This window comes from Molothrus aeneus, chromosome 2 (genome assembly GCF_037042795.1).
Source record: "Molothrus aeneus isolate 106 chromosome 2, BPBGC_Maene_1.0, whole genome shotgun sequence".
In the NCBI taxonomy this organism is placed as follows: domain Eukaryota; kingdom Metazoa; phylum Chordata; class Aves; order Passeriformes; family Icteridae; genus Molothrus; species Molothrus aeneus.
This window is the reverse complement of record NC_089647.1, coordinates 63,581,439-63,604,224: the sequence shown is the minus strand read 5'-3', so window position 1 is coordinate 63,604,224 and position 22,786 is coordinate 63,581,439. Positions and strand designations below refer to the sequence as shown.

Sequence of the window (22,786 nt, the reverse complement as noted above, 5' to 3'; positions counted from 1 at the left end):
TTAGCACATAAAAGGCTACTGTAAATAGGGATGGAATCATCTGTAATCTGTGTTGTGTCCCTGGTGCATTCAACAGGAAGTATTAAGCTTCAACTGCAGCACTGAAAACTCAGATTAAAAGTTTTTCCTGTGATAGATGCAAAGAACTATCATCTGAAAATAGATTACCTGGAGAAACTAAAACTTGTCATCACTGGAGGTTTATTAAGGGCAGAGTCAGTAAATATTGGTTAACAAAACTATTGGCAGAGTTTTTGTCATCTCCTACAGTATGAAACAAGGGGATGACATTCTGCAACTCATTTTAACCTTTTAATTTTAGATCTCAAAGGAAACACAGACAGTGCTTCTTTCGTTAGATATGTGCCTAGACATTCAGTGTGTGACTACTTCCACAAGTGGCAATCTCACAGACTTCTAACTCTCTCCCAACTGCATTTTTTTTTCTTTCCTGCTGGCCTTCCTTCCTTACAATCCACAAATTCAAGAGCAGTAACAATCAGGTTGCTCAGGAATTGTATCCCCCAGTGTCCTACCTCACTAACACATTTAAGCTTCATGGCCAAACCATGTCAAAAGAAGAGGAAACAAAATTAAAGACTAGCTATTTCATAAAAATATTTTGGATTTTCCTCTCACCTATGGCATATTAATATATATTAGGAATGTGTCTTTTTTCTACTCCTCCAAGGATCAACAAAGAGTTCCTTCCAGTAGAACAAAATGCAAGAAAACTTTGTCAAAAAGTAGGTGGAAGTTTCAGTCAAATAGAAGGTGATTAAACTTAAAGTGGAAAGGTGAAGGTGAACAATTCTCTTACCATGTCAAAGAATTTATTAGTTAATTTGTTTCAGAGCCAGATTAGGTCTTTATTCCATATGTCCTTTGATTCTACTGAAATTCTTTTCAATTAAGACATGGAGGAAGACTCATGTGCTCACCAACTTGTATTGAACACTTGACATATATAAAGCTACTCCTAGAAATGTAAAATGCAACAATTAAAAATTATTTTTTCTTTATTTTAATCCAAATGTATACATTTTAATTATAAAGTTCTTAAGAACTGAAAGCAATTATTTGGTTCAAGAATATTTAAGAAAATAATCTACACAAGAAAATAGTTTCACATGCTAAGTCGCAAAACCCTTAATTTTTCCTTATGCTAACATCATCTTCATTTATTATTCAGCCTCTTACTAAACACTCCTGTTCTCATTGATTTCTTTTTGGTTTTTTTTTTAATATATAGGCCAGGCATTCATTTCTCCTTTCTGTTATTTCTGTAATTTTCACAAGGGCAAATTAAATCTGCTGCATGACAGCATTATGTGACAGTTCAGTAGTTCCACAATTCCTACAAATATTCTAAGTCTATTGCTGTCATAAGTGATGCTTCTCTGTGTGACTTTCAGAGAGCAAAAGCTTTTTATAGGCAGCTGTGGTAGTTGTCCCATTCGCAGTTCTTCAAGTGAACATAGTGGCAGAATTCTGTTCTGGTGTGACAAAACTCCCTGAGAAATCATCTCATCCTCATCATGGATTGTACACCTCCTGATGCTGTGCAATACAAAGTATCTTTGCAATTTCCACATGCTTCTGCTGTGCCTTTAGTCTCAGAACTTGTTTGTTTTTATTTGTACTGAATGGTCTTCAAGCCAAGGCATCTAAATATATTGACAATGGCATATAACCTCCTGATTGTATTATGTTCCCTTCTGTTTTATTACCAGCATATTTTGTTCTGTATTACTGACATTGCCATTTTAATAAGTACGCATTAAAAAAAAAAACTAGAATTAGATTTTTTAAGACAATTTCAGTTGCCCCTGTTTGCATTGCTTTGTAGCAATGCAATTTCCCATATGCCATTTTAAAATATTTAAAGCAACCTGGCAAATATAATTGCTCATTTGTCCTTATGCTCATTGTTAGTCTCACCAGTGTCATTTGAGCAGTTATAAGAAGGTAATACTTCGTGAAACAGTTCAGCACTAGACAAATGAAGCTATTTTACCACTCTCCAAATGCTGTTCTTGTTCACTTCCAATCAAAGCACTGTAAGTGGTGTAAAAGAAATATGAAGTTATGGGGAAAAGGACAATAGATGGTAGCAAACCAAATCATAATCTTGCAGGCTGTCATCAATCCATAATTTTTCTGAAAATTTGGAAAATATTGACCTCTCTCTGCAAAATTCATTCCTAGATTAAAAGAACTGCTTTTGCTTTCCAAGTTCTAAAACAGTTGTCAGTCATCATTAATTTATTTATAATTGTGTTCTCCTTCTTCACCCACTTGCCTTCAATATCCCCCTATCAAAAAAACCCTAAACCTATGGGGACAAAAATTATGGTATATGGCTGCAGCTTTTTGTTAGTATGACTAGGAGGTACTTTTCCGTTATTTTCCATCTACCTTTATGGATCCAGGTTCTGGAGTTTCTAATAGAGCACTGCAGAATAGTGACAGTGTTGTTAGATGTTGAGAAATGCTGTAGAGACAAAACAAGCATTTTTCTTAGATGTGAAACATAACTTTAAGTGTGGTTATCATTTGTCTGTCATACAGCAGTGACTGAAAATCAGTTACCTATTCTTATCCTTTCTGAATAATCACCTTTTTAGAAAATGCAGTGATAATAAAAATATGTAAATGCAATACTAATAATTATATGATAATACAACTACATAAGTCTTGATATTACCTGCTGCAATCTCCTGAATTTTCATCATCCCTACTGATGCAATCTCAATGATACTGAGAAAAGACAGATAGTGATTTGCAGCTACTGTGCTCCTATGTCTGCAACTTTCCTTATTTGCCATGAGATGCATGTTTTACCTATCATCAAGTCCTAAACTTCAGACACCTTTTACAGGGCAATTATTTCCAGTCTACATGGGGTTGTTTCTTAGAACTTTTCTTTTCTCTTTATTGATTCTCCTAAGTTTTCTGTTGGTCCAGTCCTCAATTTTATCCAGTTTCTTCTGGATTGAATCTCTTCAACTTGTCAGGTCAAGCACTTACCCAGTATTGCTTCTGTTTTCAAATTTGCTGAGGGTGCAGTCTGTATTGTCATCCAGTGTGTAAATTAGGACTGCAAATGAACCACTGGGACAATCTGCTTGTCACCAGCTCTTAGTCAGGTGCCCAACTTTTGTTTCATGTCAATACAACCAACCTTCACCCTGCTTGGCAATCCTTTTCTTCTAGCCTCTGTATTCTCACCTTCCATATGAAGAAAGTGTTTGATTTAATATCTACAGTCTTGCTAAAGCCAAGATAGGTTCCATCCACTGTCCTTTGCAGCCAGACATTTCATCAGAGGTGTCAGGTTGCTCCTATCAGCTGGTCAAGCATGACGTAGCATTGGTAAATCCATGTTGTATATTCCTGATAACTTCTTTATTGTGGTGTCTGTCATGTTGCAAATTCCTGGTCTGAGGGTCATAGCATTATTCTCTGTGTCTCTTTTTCCTGCTTCTTTAAGGATCCTTAATGATAGCATTTTTAAATCCATCTGGGATCTCATCAAATTGCCATGCAAGTTATAGACAGTGGACTAAAGTCACACCACCCAGTCTTAGAGCCCTCTCAGGAGAACCCTGTCAGGTAGTATGGATTTGGATACATTTAACTTGTGAATATTATCCATAAGCTTTTATAAGTTTTTCTTCTGGTGTGCATACTAAATAATTTTTCTGTTAATTATGTTGGATATTCTCTTTTGTTTGAATTTTATAGAACTGGTTTTTTTTTGTCGTGCCTTTTTTTTTAATATTGAGATAAATTGAACCTAGTGATTAATTTTCACATTGTTTCCTTCAATGAGCACTGTAGTGGATGTTCTAGATTCAAGCAACTGGATCTACAACACAAATTGCATGTACAGATAATATAATTTATGTGGTTTCTTCATGTGTGGTTTCTCTTCTGTTGCTCTATTTTGTATTTCTTCCCTGCTCCCCACCATGGTTGTTGTCTGTTTTCACCCTGCATATAGCATTAAAATTTCCATCTGGGCTTAGATCACAAGATTCTGCAGTAACCTGAACACTATTACTAGATCAAATGGCCTGGAATATTAATTCATTGTTCTCATAAATATTTCCTGAAAACTCACTATTTATACTCTCTATTTTATTTCCTTATTATTTTCAGAGTCAGTCAAATGACAGGCAGAGTTGTTTAGTTTGAAGTAGTCTGAAGTGTTCCCCAACTCCATTACAATTAATAATTTGTTAGGACAAATATGCTACAAAATACATCATCTGCCTCACATATATGCAAAGATCTGTACATTTTAAGGTATGTCTCTTATTTTAACATTTATTAGAAAAATCTGATTAAATACATTTTCACCTCTGAATGTTGAATTCTTTCAATGATGTTGCCCAAACACAGTTGATATTTTCGATGTGGTGCCTCTTTTCAGTGGCTTTGCAAAGCTCACGATGAGGAATTTTGTAAACTCAAACCAGCTTTTCCTGCCTTTCACATTTCTGTTGAAATACAGACATCTGCACTTGAAGTTTAAAGGGGAAAAAAGTATCATCAGGACTTGTACCATCTTATCTATTGTAGGTGTTTGCTTCTCTTTAACTGACAAGATAGACAGACTTCGGGGCTTCTGCAGTTGCAAATGGCCCACAGTATAGATATGGCCAGATAAATGTCACCCTTAGAAATTTAATTAAATGGTCACAGACATTAAAATCTTCTTAAATTCCTTTTGTCAGTTGTTATAGTTCAATAATCCAATGTGCACAGATCAAACTCAAGGTGCTGATTTTGGAGTGGGTATCAGTCTGGGTAAGTGTTCTAACTGTTAGCAAAATAGAATTGATTGATTTGCAAGGTGAGGCAGCAAGATTAAACTTGCCTGGCAAACCACAATAAGCAATAGGATGTCTGAAAAGACAGAACATAGCATGAAGAGAAAAAACCTGGAAAAATTGTTTAATTTCACTGGGACAGGAAGAAAAGTGTTATACTAGGATCATGGGAAAGGTTAAAACAAAACTAATAGAAGAAATGTGGTGCATAGTACTATGAGTAATAAATCATCTTGAAAATCTCGCAATTTCATCCTTTCTTGACCACCACTCCTACCCCCTATCTCCTTTTTAGGAACCCTTGACAGTCATAGCAAAACTTTCCTTCTGGCCAACACTTGGATATTTTCAGTGTATTTCAGCTTTGCTGGCACCTTTCCTAAAAGTGAAAACAGTAGCATTTTTATAAAAAGACAAAAATAAAAGAGGAAAAAATGTCCTATTCACCCATTTCTCTGTGTGAAGGCTTCACATTTGTGGTTTTAATGCAATTAATCAAAGACCAAATGCATTTGTATTCCTGAACAGTTCAGGAATACTTCATATTTTCTCAGTGTAGCAGTGTGAAATGGTGCAGGATGCCAATGGTAATAGTTCTGGGAAAGATATCATTCATGCTAGGACAATTCTTATGGGTTTTGTTTTAGATGATGGATTGCACATTCTCAGTCATTAGCAAGCAAAAGGCTTTACATGTGCTGTCTACATTATCAAATTTCTCACTCAGTTTGAAAGCCACGGCATTTTAATTGAAAGGAATGCTAGCCCCTCCAGCCCTATCAATGTGTCAGGGTTGTTAGACTCTGAGAAATAACCTTCCCATTTCAGAAAAATGGACAAATTCCATACAAATGTTTTTACCTCAGCAACCAGTGGGGCTGAAAGGTGAGTTGGCACATATTCAAGTGCAAAATATCAAACAGTGAACTCTATGCTACAAGAAACTCTTTTAAAATTCATTGACTTGGAAGAGATTGAATATCTGAGGCCTTAGCAATGTCTATCAATGGTGTTAGTCTCCCTAGAAGTGCCATAGAAAAGGCTTTCTCCTTTGAGGCTAGCTTCAGTGTACGACAGAGATTACTAGATCTGTTTGAGTAAGAGAAGGGATCAGAGCAAGGGAATTGGGAATTTGTACAGCAGAAGCTCTCAGATCAGATTGGTGCAGCTCATCAAATGGTGGCATTTAGTTTAGCTCAGGTCTCACACAGTAAAACAAAGCTGAGTAAGTAGAGAATGCTTTAGTGCTTTGCCATTGTGAAATGTCTTAAGATAAGCAGTATGTTGCATTTTAAAACAAAATAGGTAACTCTATTTATATACTGCCTTTTTCCGTGATTGAGAATATTGCCTTTTCCAGTGGAAAGTTACTTATAGAAGAGTGACATATACATAGTTCACACAATGCTTAGGCATAACTGCTGATGTATGGATCTTGTAGGTAATGGATTTAACTTCACAGGCTGCCTCTGATGTTCTGGCTACCCTCTTCTAATCCCTGTTCTGAGGACCTAAATTTGATAAGTTATTTGCACATATGCTCTTGGTAAAGTCAAATACTTATTTTAGTTGAGAGGGAAGATGTGTGCAGATTTCTGAAATGTGAAAGCATTCTTTAAACAGTTTATTTTCCAAATACTTTTATTATTGAGTACAGATTAGCATTTCTAGGGTATATTCAAAGTTTGTCATTATGGCATTTATGAAAATATAATTTTAATAATTATATGTATATAATAAGGTCGGCACGAATTAGGGAGAATGACTAACAATGATGTTGAAATGCATTTGGAAAAGAATTAGTTTTTGGATCTTCCCCTAAATAATATCTAGTATTGTATAATATGAATTTTAATTAAAAAAAAAAAAAGATTGAAGAAGCTTTGACTGCTGTTTTCAGGTGCAATCTGAAATGTTATAAGATTTATGGAAACTTATTTACTCAGAAAGTTCAGTTCTGAGACAGTTTGGTTGCAAATTGATCTTTCTGGAAAGAAAGGCTACATTATGTATCCAAGTCCAGATACTTATTTGAAGAAGTGGTTACATTATACTATTCAGTAAATAATCAAGGGAAATGGTTTAAATCTGCACTGTTTCAGTTAAGTACATTTTCCAGGTTTACACTTCCAATAATTGTCAGGGGTGAACCACTGATATTAAAAATCATTATCTTTTACTCCTGAAGTCTCTTTGCTATGGTTTTGGTTGTTTTTTTCTTTTTCTTTTTGTCTTTTTAATCTGTATTAGTACTAATTAAACTAAATTTATTTCTTCACAGACACATATTTGCAGTGTACTTTTTGTAATTTCTTTCCTATTAATGTGAAATTAGAAGTCATCTGGTAGATCTGAAGAGCAAGCAGTTGTAGTTTACTGTGAGCATTTTGTTTTGGCTTTCTTTCCTTCTTTAAATGCAGTAGAAGTACCTTTTATAGGCTCTGTTGTGGTAGATGTCTAATGTGCCTTTTATTTAATGGCTCCCAAGGGAACAGTTAAGTGACACATACTTTGGCAGATGCTTCTGACCAAATGCTCTGGTTCTGTGACTATTTGGTCTTTTAAAGAACTTGTTTCCCTAAGTTTTAAAAAGTCAAGATCCTTCTAAGTGTGGCCCTTGTGGAATGATAGCCTAGCTTCCAATACCATAAATCATCAGATCATTGTTCCAGATAGTGAAAAAGTATTGGTGTTAGCTGACTGTATAATAAAGCTAGTTCTAATGGGAATTCATGTTCATCTCATGCTTTTCCAGTTCAGGAGAAGAATATGGAATGAGATACAGCTCCTGTCATATAAAATTCTAGCTTTCTCTTTGATCTATCAGCACCAGTTTTGACCACACAACTGCCAAAAAGGCAAGTCGTGCTCTTTTCCCTGCCTCCAGCTGTCTGTTCTTGCCACCTCTCTTGTGTCAGTGCTAGTGATTATTCTGTTCTTCTGGGAAAAATAATAATTTGGGGAGGCAGGTCTAGGTTTTAGTCAGTTCAAGGAACTGACATAACTGGTGAGCTATGTGATTTAAGTACTGACATAGGATATGCCTCAAAAAAGAGAAGAAAGTGAGGGCTGCAAAGTGTGAGACTGTGTAAATGTTGATGCAAGTTTACAGAAATAAAAAATTACCATGGAAAGGTTTGATTGGGATTTGAGAATGTTTGCTAAACTCTGGAGTTTAGCAAATGGCAGCTGCTTAATTCTCTTGGTATAAGTCCTTGTATCCTGCTTTGTTATTTGCATTTTCAGTTTTATTGATACCTCAAGATTTCTATCAGAACAAGTGAGTTAGATAGCCAGGTTTGTTTTCCTTTATAAGTTTGTGTGCTGATGCAATTATTGATTCATTTGTATGTAGGACTTTGCAAAGGAGAAATAAGACTTTGCTTTAGCTCTCAGTGTGCCAAAGCTCAATTTTTTTTCTGGTGAAGCCAACAGTAGGAAGAATGCAAATTCTTTCTACTACTTTTGATGCCTTAGGGTGGTACAGTTTGTTTTCAGAGAAGCCTGGTTGTCATGGGAGACACAGTGGGAAGTGTAGTGTTTTCAGCTAAAGACATTCTGTAGCATCTTCTGTTGAACTCTGTAACAGCGAGAATATCACTTTATGGACAGAATACTAAATAAATATGTTGCTGCTGTTTGTATCAAACTCATAGTTGGTTTATTTTGTTGTTGTTTTGGGGTTTTTTGTTTGTTTTGGTTTAGTTTTGGGGAATTCTGTGGTGTTTTATGGTTTTTATTTTTTGGGGGGGTTATTTTGGGGGTTTTTTTCTTTTTTTTCCTCTTATTGGATACTTAAAGAGTAATAATACTGAAGAGTCAAAAATATGTGTGGTTTGAGTCATTAGGTACTAGTCTTTATTAAAGAGAGAATTAGAAAACACCAAAAACACTCTGTAAAGTCTCACAGTTGCCTCAATAGGACAGTTCAGCCTTAGCTATATTTTTTTATTCATATGATCATTTTATCTGTTGTTTTAAGCATTACCCTGCATAACTATGAAATAATGAGAACAGTTGTGGATTTCTAAATAGCTGTCAGGCTGATTTTCAAATCATCAGAAGCTGGGAGAAAGCTTGAGGGATGCTTGCTTATCTCTTGATTTTTCTAGAACCAGCATGAATTGTTTGATGTAAATCTTGGTTTGGAGTCTGTTTCCTGAAATAAAGGACTGACTATTCTTTTTTTATATTTTTTCTCTCTAGAAGAATGACCAGTCCTGTATAGAGTATGCACATAGAAAATTACGCAGTGTTGTTGTGCTGGCTCAAAAATCATACTAAAAAATTTTAGAAGTGAGAGGGTCTTCCTCTTTAGTACCCCATCTTCACAGAGGAATTTAAAGTCTTAGGCAATTAAATGTTGAACTTTAGTTCAAATTTTCAAGTAGTTTGTTTTCAGCATTGAGGTTTTTATCCAATCCTCAATCAAATGTAGGCTGGGAATTCAGTTTTTTCCTCCTGCTTATCCAGATACAAATAAATAAGACATGTATGTGAAAGAGAGGGAACCTAGGATGCTGTGATGGCCCATTCAAATAAAAGCTGTTTAGGGAAAAAAAAAAAAGGATTTCTGTTACACTAGGTGATTAGAATTTTTTTGGCAAGTAAAAACAATTAGTTGATGGATCCATATAACAAATTGAAGAACTTTGTTGAATACTCCTGCAGTAAATGCTTATGAGTAAAAGGTACTAGACAAAATTTTTGCCATAAAAAGTTAATTTATAAATTTCCCTTCCCTCTATTTAACTTCTTACAATGGTTTTTGCAGTTTGTTTTATGCTTCATAAAATTATTTTCTTTTGGCATTAAACTACCCATTTGTACTTTAAGTTGAAGGCTTTTAAAATAATTTTATTTTCCTAAATTCAGGATTTAAAATATTCTGTGTAATTAAATATTGGAATTGCATCATAGCACTAACTGCTGTCTACTTTTGCAAAATTGGACAGAAGTAATTATCATAGTAAAATGGATTCTAAAATCATTGATATGATAATATCTTCTCATGATAATATTGAATTTTATGAAAATATTAAAAAGCTGGATTTCATAGTTAAAAACTTTAAATATGTTGCTATGTTATCAGCTGGTTATGAGAGCATTCTGCATAATTATATCTATCTATCTATATAATTGGGGAATATTAGATTAATAGGACACTGAAAATGTCATTGCAACACAGAACTTGCACAACTGATGGTTTTGAAAGTTAATATAGACTAATCAAGTGAATTTTGTCAATAGCTGGGGAGTAATGAAGAGGCTCATCTTGGCTACTTAAACTGAAACGGAGTTACTGAACTGTATCGTCCTGGTCAGTCCTGGTTGTATGTGTGTATTCTAGGCACAGCTAGGGAAAGGAGGATTTATACATTGTTTCTCTGTATTTTCATGTCAGTTATCATAGAAGTGAATGATGTAATAGATCTCTAATCTTCACATCCTTAGATGGTGGGGATCTTGAAAGACTCTTTCCTCTTCTCTTAAGCTGTATCTCACAACAGGAGGAATGACTTCATGATGACCCCTTAATTAAAGAAAAAAATTTTTGCTTTTTTTAGCATAATACTGCTCATTTTTAAACATCATTCATTTCAAATGTAAAAGTGTTAAGTGAAATCAAAACAGGAGAAGAAGTTGTAAAATTTTGACTCAGCCCTAGAAGGGGGAACAGGTGATTGACCCAACCATGTAATGGTAAGTTCTCTTTATTTGAGGGTCAAAGGAAGGATTCTTTTTAGGCTGACTTAGGCATCTTTTCTATTTTCTTGGTTTCCCAAGCAAGGCAAAATTTAAAAGTCAGAAGAGGTGAATTTTGTTCCTCAAGATTATGGTTTTAGTAAAATGGTTGTGAAGGTATGGATAAGTGGAAACATCATAGAGGATATTTAATACAATCACGTAACATAACGATCCTTCAGAAAAAACTGTGAGTATACTTATAAAAGTAAATTTCCATCAATAGTCATAGTTACAATTGTGTATGCTTTCACAGAAAACCCCAGAAACCACAACAACAACTACCTATCATTCTCCTCAAATAAACCCAACAAACAACCAGTCAGACAAACTAAAATCAAAACCACATTTCCTTTGTATCTTTTTTTGCAGTAAATAAACTTTAAAAATTTGACTGAAATGTTTCATGAAAGACATTGACTGCAGACACAGAAACTTTTGAAGAACACTGAGTTAAAATACTTCAATTAATGAGTTTTGAAAAAAAAAAGAAAGAAAATAGGAAAAAGATATTAGAGAAAAATCTGTTTTCCATCTCTGTGTAATTTAACCTGACAAAACTGACTTTTCTCTAGGCTCATGTATCTTATCATAGTGATAATGATACCTGTTGGCATTCTGAATACCTTATTAAGCAAATAGTTCCATACAAAATTGAAAGAATCACATCAGGCAACCATCTGACAATATGGAAAATATCTTTGAACAATGATAATAAGATCTTTGCTGAACCTTTTGACAGCAAAATGATAGACGCCTATGCTGGGCTATATCCATAGCAAAAGTAGTGGCATCAATATAATACCTACATCATATATAATGCTGAGTTACAGACTTTGTTTTTACCTTTGCCAGTTATGGAGCATTTGACTGTGGGGAGTTAGGTACCCTTAAATTATGGTAGGAAATTCAGCAAAAATGCATTAATTTAACTTTAGGCTTAGGTTTGATAGTGTGTCATTTTTGTTGGTGGGGGTTTTTTTGTTGTTGTTTTGTTTGTTTGCTTGGGTTTTGTTTTTGCTCCTTTTTGGTTTTTTTGCTGACGTATGAGGATGTTTTTTAATTGATCCAGGAAGGTGTCTAGTTCAGGATACCATCCAAATTCTGGTGGGCTTCAGAGATTCTGGCACAGACCTAAGATGTCTACATATCAGTTAATCTACTCTGTTTTCCTTCTAACAGTCGCTGTTGAAATACTTTTAAAGTGAGGGTTTGTGCCATTCAAAGGGTTCATTCACTGCACTGCTAGACATCTTTTAAAGATGAAATTCATTTGGTGCTGTGCTACCTACAACCCTAACCCAGCCAGTAGTAAATACAGACTATTGAACATATGCTTTCCTGGCTAGCAGTCAGACTTCTTTAGCAGAGATTCTTTTATGCATACCCTCCATTTTGAGCTAATGGAATAGTGACAACATGTTTCCTAAAGAAAACCTGTGTATGAGAAAATTGCTTAGACATGCATAATCTTTTTTCAAGAAGCTGTCAAGGATTTGTATTGATGCTTGATGGTATGTTATTAACATGGTTACAAAAATAATCTAAAGGCAGTAGAGCAGAGCTGTTTATACTATTTGTGGTAATATTACCATTACTAATTACATTATATTGTAATACTCGCTGATATAAATCAACTGCTGGCAATGAAAGGATTAGTGTGGGATGGTATAACAAGCCAAGATTTTAGACTTTTGAGTTCAGTTTGGCATTATCTTGTTGAAAAATGTTTTTCTTCTTGTTTAATGTGAGTGAAACATTTTTGCTATGCAAATTGCTGCAATGACAGCATTATTTTATTGACTTCTCTTTTCAGTGTAGGTCTGGCTTTTGTAAAATCAGAAAAAAATTAAAGAGCTTGAAGATTAAATGTTTTGTTTAAAATGGTAATTCATGTTTACAAAGAAGCACAAAAGGGAAGGGTTATTTTTTTTTCTTTATATGGAGGTAATGGATGACAGATAAGACAGTTTAGGGCATGAATGAGCCTTCAACTCCTTAGTCAAGCAAATCTGTTAATTGTATTATTATATATGTAATGGGTTAAGCCTCAACACAACCCCTTCCTCTCTCTCCAGTACTAACATCAATGTAAGAACTGGGATGTGTATCATTCAGATAGACGAGAAAATTAAGATTAGTCTTTATAGAAACAAGGTATGTGAAGAAATGAATAGGAGTGTCTGTAACAATGTAGGTTATTTATTTAAATCTCGACAAACTTTATTTTTACGGTTTGTGAGAGGGAAAGCTACTAACAGTGAGCTCAGTGAGTGTTATCCTAGGCATTGTAATCAAGGTAGCTTCTGAATTGCTTTGTTTGTTTGATATCCTGGTGGTCTTCGTTAGGACTACTTTATCACTATTCTTTATAATGAGAAAAGTAAACTGATCATGTTAATCTCCTTCTGATCTCCTCCTTTCAGTTGTCAGAAGGCAGCAGTAATTACCTGTATTCTTCTTCCTCAGTGAGAGGACTGCTGCTCCCTTCTTCATAGAAGAGAATTGATGTGTTGCCTGTGCAAATCTTTACCAGACAGTCTCAATGTATGTGTTTATTCCCAGCATGGATTTGAACTTATAGACTTCATAGGATTGGAGTCAAAGCAATAAATTGCAGAAAAAAAATTGGTATATTGAAATACATTGCCAATTTCAAAGTTGAATCACTTTTGGGATTCCAGTAAAATGTAGATTTTCTCTACTAAGAGTCTTTTCACCATACTAGGGTCTTCTTCTGAGATGTAAAGGGTTTTCCTTTGCACCATAATACACTACCTCTGAGAGAAAATGAGGAAGGGGCATTTCCGCTTTTCGAGAAGGATTCTATTCTTTTTTGGTTTTTTTTTTGGGTTGGTTGGTTTTCCTGTTTTTATTTTTAGCATATTGTCACATAGCATTTAGAAATCTCTGGAGAGTACAAAAAGTCTACTCTTTTTTTTTTTCCTTTTTTTCCCATCACTTATAGTTTGCTAACTTAATGCTGCAGCTCCTGAACCAATCTTTGCCCTGAATGTTGCTGGGAGTGTGTTCATACAACTGACCTTACTGCACTTTCACCTGAAAAAAGTTTCACAGCCATGAGAGATACATAGGCCCTTATCATCCACTTTTTCCAAAACACATCCACAGAAAAGTGCAGTGCAATGAACAGCAGTGCAAAGAGCCAATCATTGTTGGTCAGGTAGTGGTTTGGATCTTAGATCTTTTTGGCCGTAGAGTTACCAGTAAGTAATTTACTTGTGTTTCTTCATTGATAAATCACATCTACGTTGAGCTAAATTTAAACCACCAATTTATTTCATGTAGAGGTAATCCACATAAGCCTAAATAGTGGTCATCTGTTTCTCAAGAACCACACATTATTCTTTGTCTTACTTACCCTATCTTTCCTTTGCCCTTGAGATGAGGGTGAAAGACTTCACAGATGATAATTTAGGCAACACCGGAGAAGCAAACAACCACAATAATTTGATATTTGTAGGATGATAATATAATCTTTTATGGCTGAAACCAGTTATAAACTCTCATCATTAACAGTCAGTCCAGATCCATTTGAGCCATAAAGACTTGCACTGTACTAGAAATGCCAAGAGGTATTTAGTTATTAATTGGGTTATGTTGTCCTTATGCATGGATTGCATCTAGATGCCTGCTCAAAATAAAAAAAGGATTCTGCAGAAATTATATATTCAGTACCTTACATGTGATAAAGTTTTACATCTGTCAAGTGGTCTCACATCAGGAGATCAGCATTAATTAAACATTACATAGACAATAAGTAGAAGAGAGAAATGAATTGACTGTAAAATATGAAAGGTGAACTTGATCTTATGTTTGCACTGTCTTTGCAGTGTTAATTCCTCCTTACATCTCATTTTAACCATTACTAGTCAAGTATCAGAGACTTAATTTTAAAAGGAATCTGGGATAAAGGCTGGGGATATAGATCTGTGAGGCAATGGTGATTAAGAGATGTAATTCTTACCAGTAAAATTTTTGATAGTGTAAAGTATTGCAAATAAAGAAATGTGTGGGAGAATGCACATGCTTTGGGAATAAAAACTGAATTATGAAACCTCTTTTTGCTTTCTTCTGATGAGGTAGAATTTCTCTGTTGTCTCCAAAACATTTGTGTTGCTAGATTTTATGTGTTCTGTATTCATTGCTAACACCAGCATAGGCAGTTTCTAGATTGGATTTAAAAGAAAAAAAAGGAAAATGGCAGTGAAAAATGTACTTCAATTCTTTACCTGACAAAATGTTCATTTGTCTTTCTAAAAACATACTTAATTGCTCACACAGGAAAATAATTGCACATCTTGTGAACCTTTTAGTTCTAACACTGGCATATTCTTACTTTAATTATTCTTCATTCTTTAAAAAAAAAAAGAATTTGCCTTTTAAGGTTTTACTTAATCATTTAGAAAATAACTGCTGCTGTGTAGGTTTTTTTTTTGTTTCATTTTTGAAAATATGCAAAATTTCTTATCTTTGTAAATTATATAGTTGCTGCTTTTTCTTTCTGTTGTTTTTTTCCTCTTCCATGATGAGCAGCCATCACCAGTACGTATCATATATTTAATATTTTTCTGTGTGCTTTCAAGTGGTGTAAATTACAGCATTTAAACATAAAGATGAGCTGTAGGCAAAAGAACATCGAAGTAAATTTAAACCTGGCCAGCTAGAAAAGAAGGGAACCCAGTGATTTAATCTGGTGCTGCTTCTTCAACAAAGTGTTTACTGTGAAGGTACTTTATGTGTGTGTATTAAAAAGAGTGAAAATCACTTTATCAACCTTAGAAAATTTCTCCTTCTTTCTGTAATCTGTTGGATCTTTTATTTCTTTAATATAATTAAAAGATCAGAAGTTCATTTTGCTTAAATTTCTCATAAGTGAAAGCAATGTTACAGAGTCTTCACAGATATTACAGCATCCTCACAGGAGGATGTAATTCTGTATAAGAATCCATATGGAATTGTATCATTGCTAGACTGTATGTTGGTGCAGTACAGTCACTCTCAGGCTCTCTAAATGAACAATTAAACACCATGGTGTCTTGACAGTTTTCCCATTTATATACACATTACTGTGCTGTTGAAAAGAAAAACAAAACAACAAAGGAGATTATCTTTGCTAAGACCTATTAATGATCAGCCATAAATAAGTGTCATAATTTTTCTTAGGACAATGTTAGTATCACATCATTTGACAGATTACAGGGTATCTTATTTTTATTTTCATGCAGGAGCCTCCTATTCTATTTCAGTGGGAGAAAACAGAGGGGTGGGCTATCGATGCTACTGTATCAAAACCATAATAACAGTAAATTCCTTCAAATACAGGGGTTTTTTTGCTAGATTTTGTTGCAAAACGAAGTCTGCAAAATGAAGGGGTTTATTGAGGCTTACAAGTAAAGATTTAATTTTATTCCTCTTAGACAGATCAGATATACGTTGCAGGTTGTGTGAGCCTCAATAGGAGGAACAGGCAGTGAACCATAGTCTCTAAACTCCTGTTTTGCTGGGGGTGAGACACAAGACTATTTAGAGTCCCTTATGTTTTTTTCTATTAGTTTCAGTGAGGTTTGTCGGATTATAAAGTTTGTGTATGTGCATTTCAGTTGTGTAATTCTGACAGCTTGACTTCCAAAGGCAATTGTGTAATTTAGGCAGCTTAACTTCCTAAGGCACTGTCACAACATCTGTCAGAACTGTTGAAAGAGGCCAAAATTAAGTATTAGGTGTCCAGGTAATCAAGGTTCTTCAGAATCAGGGTTTTACTTGTGAAATTGAGCTAATTTTTGAAGATAACAAAGTGCAGCAGGCTTTCTTCCTGAGGCAAGGTTATGATTTCTAGTGTCTGTATGTTTTAATATATGATCCTAGTGGAAAAGGAGAGGAAAAAGCCTAAGAAGTTTGATTAATGGAAGTAGCTTAGAAAGAGCTAAGTATGAGGACTGATCTCAGAGCTCTTAGGCTGGAAAAAACATCCCATTAATTTTAGTGGGAGTTTTGACTGCACAAGGACTTTCAAGATCAAGTGCTTTCTTGTTCATTAAAGGATAGAAGGTAATTAGAAATAAAGCACAGAAAAGATTTTATATAGTACTGCTTTTGTCAGCTGAAAAAATCCATATTATTGTAGGAGTTTTAGGCTAATCTTCTCTCTCCCTTTCTTGCATAAAATGATGACACAGTAGGTTGTTTTCATTACTCTTAGAGGTCTCTGCTTCTATCTGTTCATTTTATTGGGAAAAAGCAATTGAGAAGTTTTTTTCTGTTATCTTCCTTGCTGTTGGATTGCAATCTCATCTTTGATGCTGACTTTGTCATTTCCCTCTTCCATCCAAACCGTTTAGCTCAAGGTATTCCCATAACATTTTTGTTTGTAAATGTGAGATGATAAATGAAATAAAAAGCAAGTGTGCATTTTGGTTGAAAGATTTTGCTGATGTCAGCTCACAAAATAGAGAAACAGTTAGAATGAAAAAGGTGAAACTGTACTAAGTTTTACAGAAACAAATCTTGCATGTTTTATAATACCTTAAATTATGTTGATTTTTGAACACCTTTTAGTGATGCATTAGGTTTTAGCTTTTATATTTTTCATATTCCATACTGCTTTAGTGTGTAGTTCTGACCTTCATATTAGGGGATGTTAAGCTCTCTTCACAGAGTAGGTGGGCAAAACAATTCCTTTCTTTGCTTGGGACCAAGGACAACTGATCCAAATTTCAGGCCCAAGAGCATAAACAATGTGGACTGAAAAGAGAAAAGGATGGGACTTCATAACCCAAAGCTATAACTGGACAATTAACTCCAGTATGCTAATGGACCAGAACTTATAAAAGTGTGAGACCTTGTGACCAATCATCCATTTTGCGACCATTTTGGGTTCATCTTGGGTGTAGCCCTGGCTGGGCTCTTGTACTGCCCAAGGTGTATCCATTGAGGCCTTTTAATAAATACCTACTATATTCTCCATCTAGCCTCTGTTCTAAGTCAGCCTTCACAAGGCATCATTAGGGAAGCCATATATTCTTAAGACCTTGTGAACCCAACACTGTATTTTAAATGTTTGTCAGTCATGAACCATTGCAGGAATCATGAATTTAGATCATCAGCTGATGGGAGTACTTTCTACACTGACCTCAGGGACAAGGGACTCATCTCCTGTTAGAACTTCATTCTTTATAATACTTAAAAATAAGATTTATTTAACTCTTTTTTTACAACTACTTTTTTTCCTCTCCTCTATATCAAAACCTTTTTTTTGTTCAGCCTCAAGCTGTAATTTATTTATTTGAAGAATTGGTCCAAGTTTAATTGTGAGTGGAATTGCCACTGGAAGACTGAGAGCAGGGGATTGCTTTCTGTACAGCTTTCTATGAGGTGTTGGTACAAACAGGGAAGTTGTAAAATGGATGGGGATATTATGAATCTGTTGGTTCTCTGGTTCTCTTTTCTGTCCCTGCAATATGTAATGATCTTAACCATTCCCAAAAGCATGGGAAAGTGAGAGAGACATATTTCACTTCTGATGTAGCTGTAGCCTACTTTTTTGTAGAAAAAAGGCATTGTATTTTATGATTCCATTAATTTGTCTTTTCAGTCTGAAAATTGTTACTAGAATGATATTTTGTTCCTGCTCATTTCTGTTTTATTTTGATGGTCTCCCTAAGCTTTTAGCTAGCTAAGGGGGGTAGGAGAAACATTCATCATTTGTGATAGAAATTTGTCTTGTAATTACTTTCCAATTATTTTTAGAAAACTACTTATTATTTCTGCAAAGGTGAGATTTCTGTAAAGGTGACTTTCTAACAAGTAGGGACGTATTAGTTAATTGGAGTATACTTTCAAAAACTTATCACTTTATCAAAGTGGACCAAACTGGTCAATATGCATTCTGTGAGAGAGCTTGGTCCACAGGGACCCCTTCTTTGCCTTTTAACCAGTTTGATTCCATTGCCTTTGGGTGAATTGTTCTTCAGTTGTACTCACGTAAATGAGGAAAACAATCATATGTAACACATCACAGAAGGTACAGGCAGATTTTAGAATGAGGCGTTCCCTGTGGCTTTACCTTATTGTTAAACTCTCCTATTAATCTCCATGGATTACATAAGTGGCTTTTCATGCAGAGTGTAAAAACGAGTAACATTTCTGCTTGTGTAAGACCAAATAACATTTCTGGTTGTGTAAAGCATTTTTATTTAGGGGTTTGTGGGTTGGGTTGTTTTGTGAGTTTTTTTTCCCCCAGTTAAAATTTTAAATGACAAAAAGGGATTTCCTGAATTTAGTTGGAAATGTGACTTCAGATATGAAAGGAGAATACTTTTGGTAGATAAAATCCTTAAGATGACTTTCTGCTTTCAAGGGGAGTTCTTGAAAAAGCTTTCAGAACTGTGATACAATTCTCCAAGAACACAGAACTTTTGTGAGACATCCAAGGTACCTGTTGGGAGTACTTTGGAAGAGACATATGTTTTCCATTGCAAGTAAAAGTACTATTTGATGTAAAGTGTTCTGAGGATTTTCCTCACTATAGAGTGGTAAAGGAGTGGATAAACCATTCTGTACAGAATACTAATGTTCTTTCTGAATATGGGGCACAAAGTGCTTTTTTGCAATTTGGGCATATTACTCTACAGAGAAAGGATTTGAAATTGTCCGACTTTCCAAAAACATTACTCTTAATGTAATGTTCTCTCTCTGGGAAGCTTTCTTTTCTCAAATAAAATAGAACAGTTTTCTGAAAAGGCCTGGTGTGGTGTTGCTTGCTAACTTTCTGACTGTCCTTCCAAATGTATGTGTTATTTTGGCTTAGATAGTTCAGAACTATTGTGGTAGTTTTCTGTTTTTGAGTTAAATAAGAACATCAGTTCCTCTTTAGAATAGGCAGATTTGAAGGTTCTGCAACTTAGTAACCTACTGAACTTTCCCTCCACTGTTCTCTCACATTCATACACACACAGTCTTTATGACTCTAGTCCTTGGAGATGTGATATTTTGGGGTGTGTGAGTATTATACTCAGGAGGGAACCTGAAGTAGTACATAGTGCTATTTATATTCAGCAGTTAGTAACAGAGCGTGAACATCCATTAATGCTCCCACATTAAACGCAGCTTTAACTGCAGTTTCAAAGATCTGCTGGTTTTGCTTTTTTGAGTCTCAAGGCTGATTAATAATATCTTAATAAAAAGCTTAACAGTGCATTAAACTAAAAAAAGGATAAAAGTTTCTTATTATGAGACATCTTGGTAGTTCACTAAACAGAACAATAAAAGCTCATCTGAAATTCTGTTGCCTGACTACAACAAAATGTTCAACAATCAGCTTTCAGAAGCCACACTGATGTTTGATGTAGCATTTTAAGTGTTACCATCCATATGTTTGGTAGCACACTAGGCTGTGAAGTTTGTGAACCCTCATAAAAAGCTATTTATCTGTCTTCCATAGAAATTTGCTCACATTTTGCTTTCTACCAATATTGGGCCGTTTGGGGAGGTGGGTGATCTGAAGATCCGTAGTAAGAATGACACATCTTTTTTATTTAAATATTATTGCTTTTTAGGCACTGAATTTTGGAGATATGCTGAAGTACTTGTGGGAGATTTGGGTACCTGACAAACCATGGGTGGTAAGATATCAGATCCACTGCAATAAATAAAATAAGCATTTAATTTTAAGATAGGTGTTTTTGGGCCCTTCTGTCACTGAATTCAATGGACTGAACTCCTGCAGGGCTCATAAGAAGTGCAGTACTGCAAATGTATGCAAGTGTGCTTCCATTCTTTTCAATATCGTCACACCGGTGCAAAGTTGAAGTAATGCCTGTAGTGTACTAAAACTGTCTGGTAGCATCTGACAGGGGGAAGAGAGAATTTTTCAGCTGAAGATTTTAATAAGGCCATTTCTCTTATCTTTACTCAGACAAGTGAGTGTTTAGTTACTGCCTCTCAGAGCAATTAATAGCTCACAGCTGGACCTACTGAACAGCACCCTTCTCCAGGCCTCCTCTTGAAAGTCTTGTTTAACACTTCCTTCTGGAGTCCAACCCAGTAAGCGAGGGACAGTAACAATCTCCTTTTCAGCACCATGTGGATTTCTCCGAAAATGAGTCTGGCAGATGCTGTCTGTCGTCCACTATCAAAGTCAGGAAGCAGAGAAGAACCAGAGTTCAATGTTTTGATTTCTAAAGCCCTTCATTAAGGAAGAGCCATAGTCTGTTCAGATATGTCCTTTTTTTTTTTTTTTTTTTTCCCAGAAATGCAGTCTAATCTGTCAGTTTCTACACTGGATTTTTGTGCAAAATAAAGGACTGTAGAATCTGTCCATTATATGTATTTTTAGGAGATTCTCTTCAAAACTAATACCAGAAAACTCCATGTGGAAGCTCAGAACTTTCTAGTGTTTTAAAGGTTGAAAGCAATAAATGCAATTTCCTTAGTAATATAGGCCTTGTTCCCCAAAACTACACACTTTTTGTCACTTCCTTTAAGCTACATCAGAAGAAAATTTCCTGGAAACTGGAGTTTCCTGTATCAGATTATAAATTTAAAATTACATTTTCTAACTACCTATTGGGTATTTGAATTTTTAGCCTTAATAGTAGGATACATTAGCTTCACTTTAGGCATGCCAGAGATAAGGGGCTTGCTTTAATTTTGTCAGTGTAAAATATTCTGAATAAACTTTGTTGAATCTCTATTAGTGTAGTATAAAATTGAACTAGATTAAAACCTCCTGGATATCAATCTCCTTTCTAATTATAGAGAATGCAGTGATTATAAATTAATTGATTACCACAAGAATTTTGAAGGAAATTTTCAGTAAAAAAAAAGACAGACACAGTTGAAGCCAAGTAATTTAAAGTGAACACAGTACTAAATGGGATTCACAGTTGAGCTAGATGATCATTGTAGGTCCTTTCCAATTGAAATATTTTATTCCATTCTATTTAGTGCCCAACACTAGAAATCTAGCTATTTATGAATTCTTTTTACAGCAATAAATAATGGTTGGACCTCACTGAGGTGGACTCAGGCAATGGAACAACATGTGAGACTAAACATACACATATGTCTTTAGCTCACCTTTGGTATATCTCCTTTTGTATTGGTCCTGAACACAATGTTTTAGCAGAAGCTGTCAAGCCTAATACTTAATTTCATTGTATATTAATTTTAAAATAAAGAGTTGTACTATACTGATTTATTTAAATCTAAGGGCAATATATATGTAATGCTTCATGATCAAGTCAATTTTGAGAGAAAGTATATTATTCTATATATCACGTTGTAAAAGCTGGCATCTTAGGAGCTACAGATATTAAGGAAATGTATTTCAGGAAGGTAGACGATAATTACCAGAAAGCAAGTACTAAAGTGACTAAACAGGAAGAAAGTTCTAAGCTTTCAAGCTAATTTCTGGAATATTTTATGTAACTCTCAGCTTTTCCCTAAGAATTATCTTTGTCAGACTTTTTTTTTTTCAGCTAGGTTCAACACTTCAAGAGATTAAAAGAAAAAAGTGTGAAATATTTATTTTCCATTCTTGTTCTAGGTTTTCAAAAATGGAGAAAGTTATTCTCTTTACCAGCTGATATTGGACATGGAGGACCTTTGGATCTTTTTTTTTTTGTTTTGATAGCTGACAGCAATAGCCTGTCTAGTCAGTTTAATTAAGGCTTCTTTTCTGTGCCTTTGAAATTGGGCCTTGAAAAAAATCCTGCAAGCTGTTTCTTATGTAAAGTACTTTAGGTGTTCTAGCATATTTTTATCATTTTAATATTGATGTTCACAGTCTGAGAAGTATCTAAGTAATGTTGATGATCTCTAGAGTGAATGACGACTGCACATTTTGCAATGCATTATTGAGTATGAATAAAGTTGTCTTGTATTCTTGCTTTTTTCTAAAACAGCTGAATTACCTATGAGTACTTTGCACATCTAAATAGCAGCCTCTTTCAAAAGGATTCTTGGCAAAGCAAATATCCATTAACATTGTATCTAATAGAATTTAAAAAAAAGAGCCTTAAAACAAGTTTCAGACCTAATGGATTTTCTATTTCTTGAAGTTCAATTTCAGTCATTTCAGCCTTTAATATTTGTGGTAGATGGTCCTAAATACTAGATGCTGAAGCTTTTAGATAAGTGTCTCATGTAGGTCATAAGCAGCAGGGCAGACAGCACAGTTT

At 34.8% G+C, this 22,786-nt stretch overlaps 1 protein-coding gene across 5 annotated transcripts in view; it reads left to right on the top strand.

Annotated features, from left to right (window-relative positions):
- Positions 1-22,786, top strand: part of PCDH9 (protocadherin 9) — a 664,951-nt gene that overhangs the window by 273,686 nt on the left and 368,479 nt on the right. For 2 of the 5 annotated variants that reach the window (XM_066545054.1, XM_066545057.1), the window contains exon 4: positions 20,162-20,227. The exons of the other annotated variants lie outside the window; for them this stretch is intronic. In XM_066545054.1, coding sequence (XP_066401151.1) covers positions 20,162-20,227 — 66 coding nt within the window. The remainder of the gene's footprint in view (positions 1-20,161; positions 20,228-22,786) is intronic. 5 annotated transcript variants of the gene reach the window in all.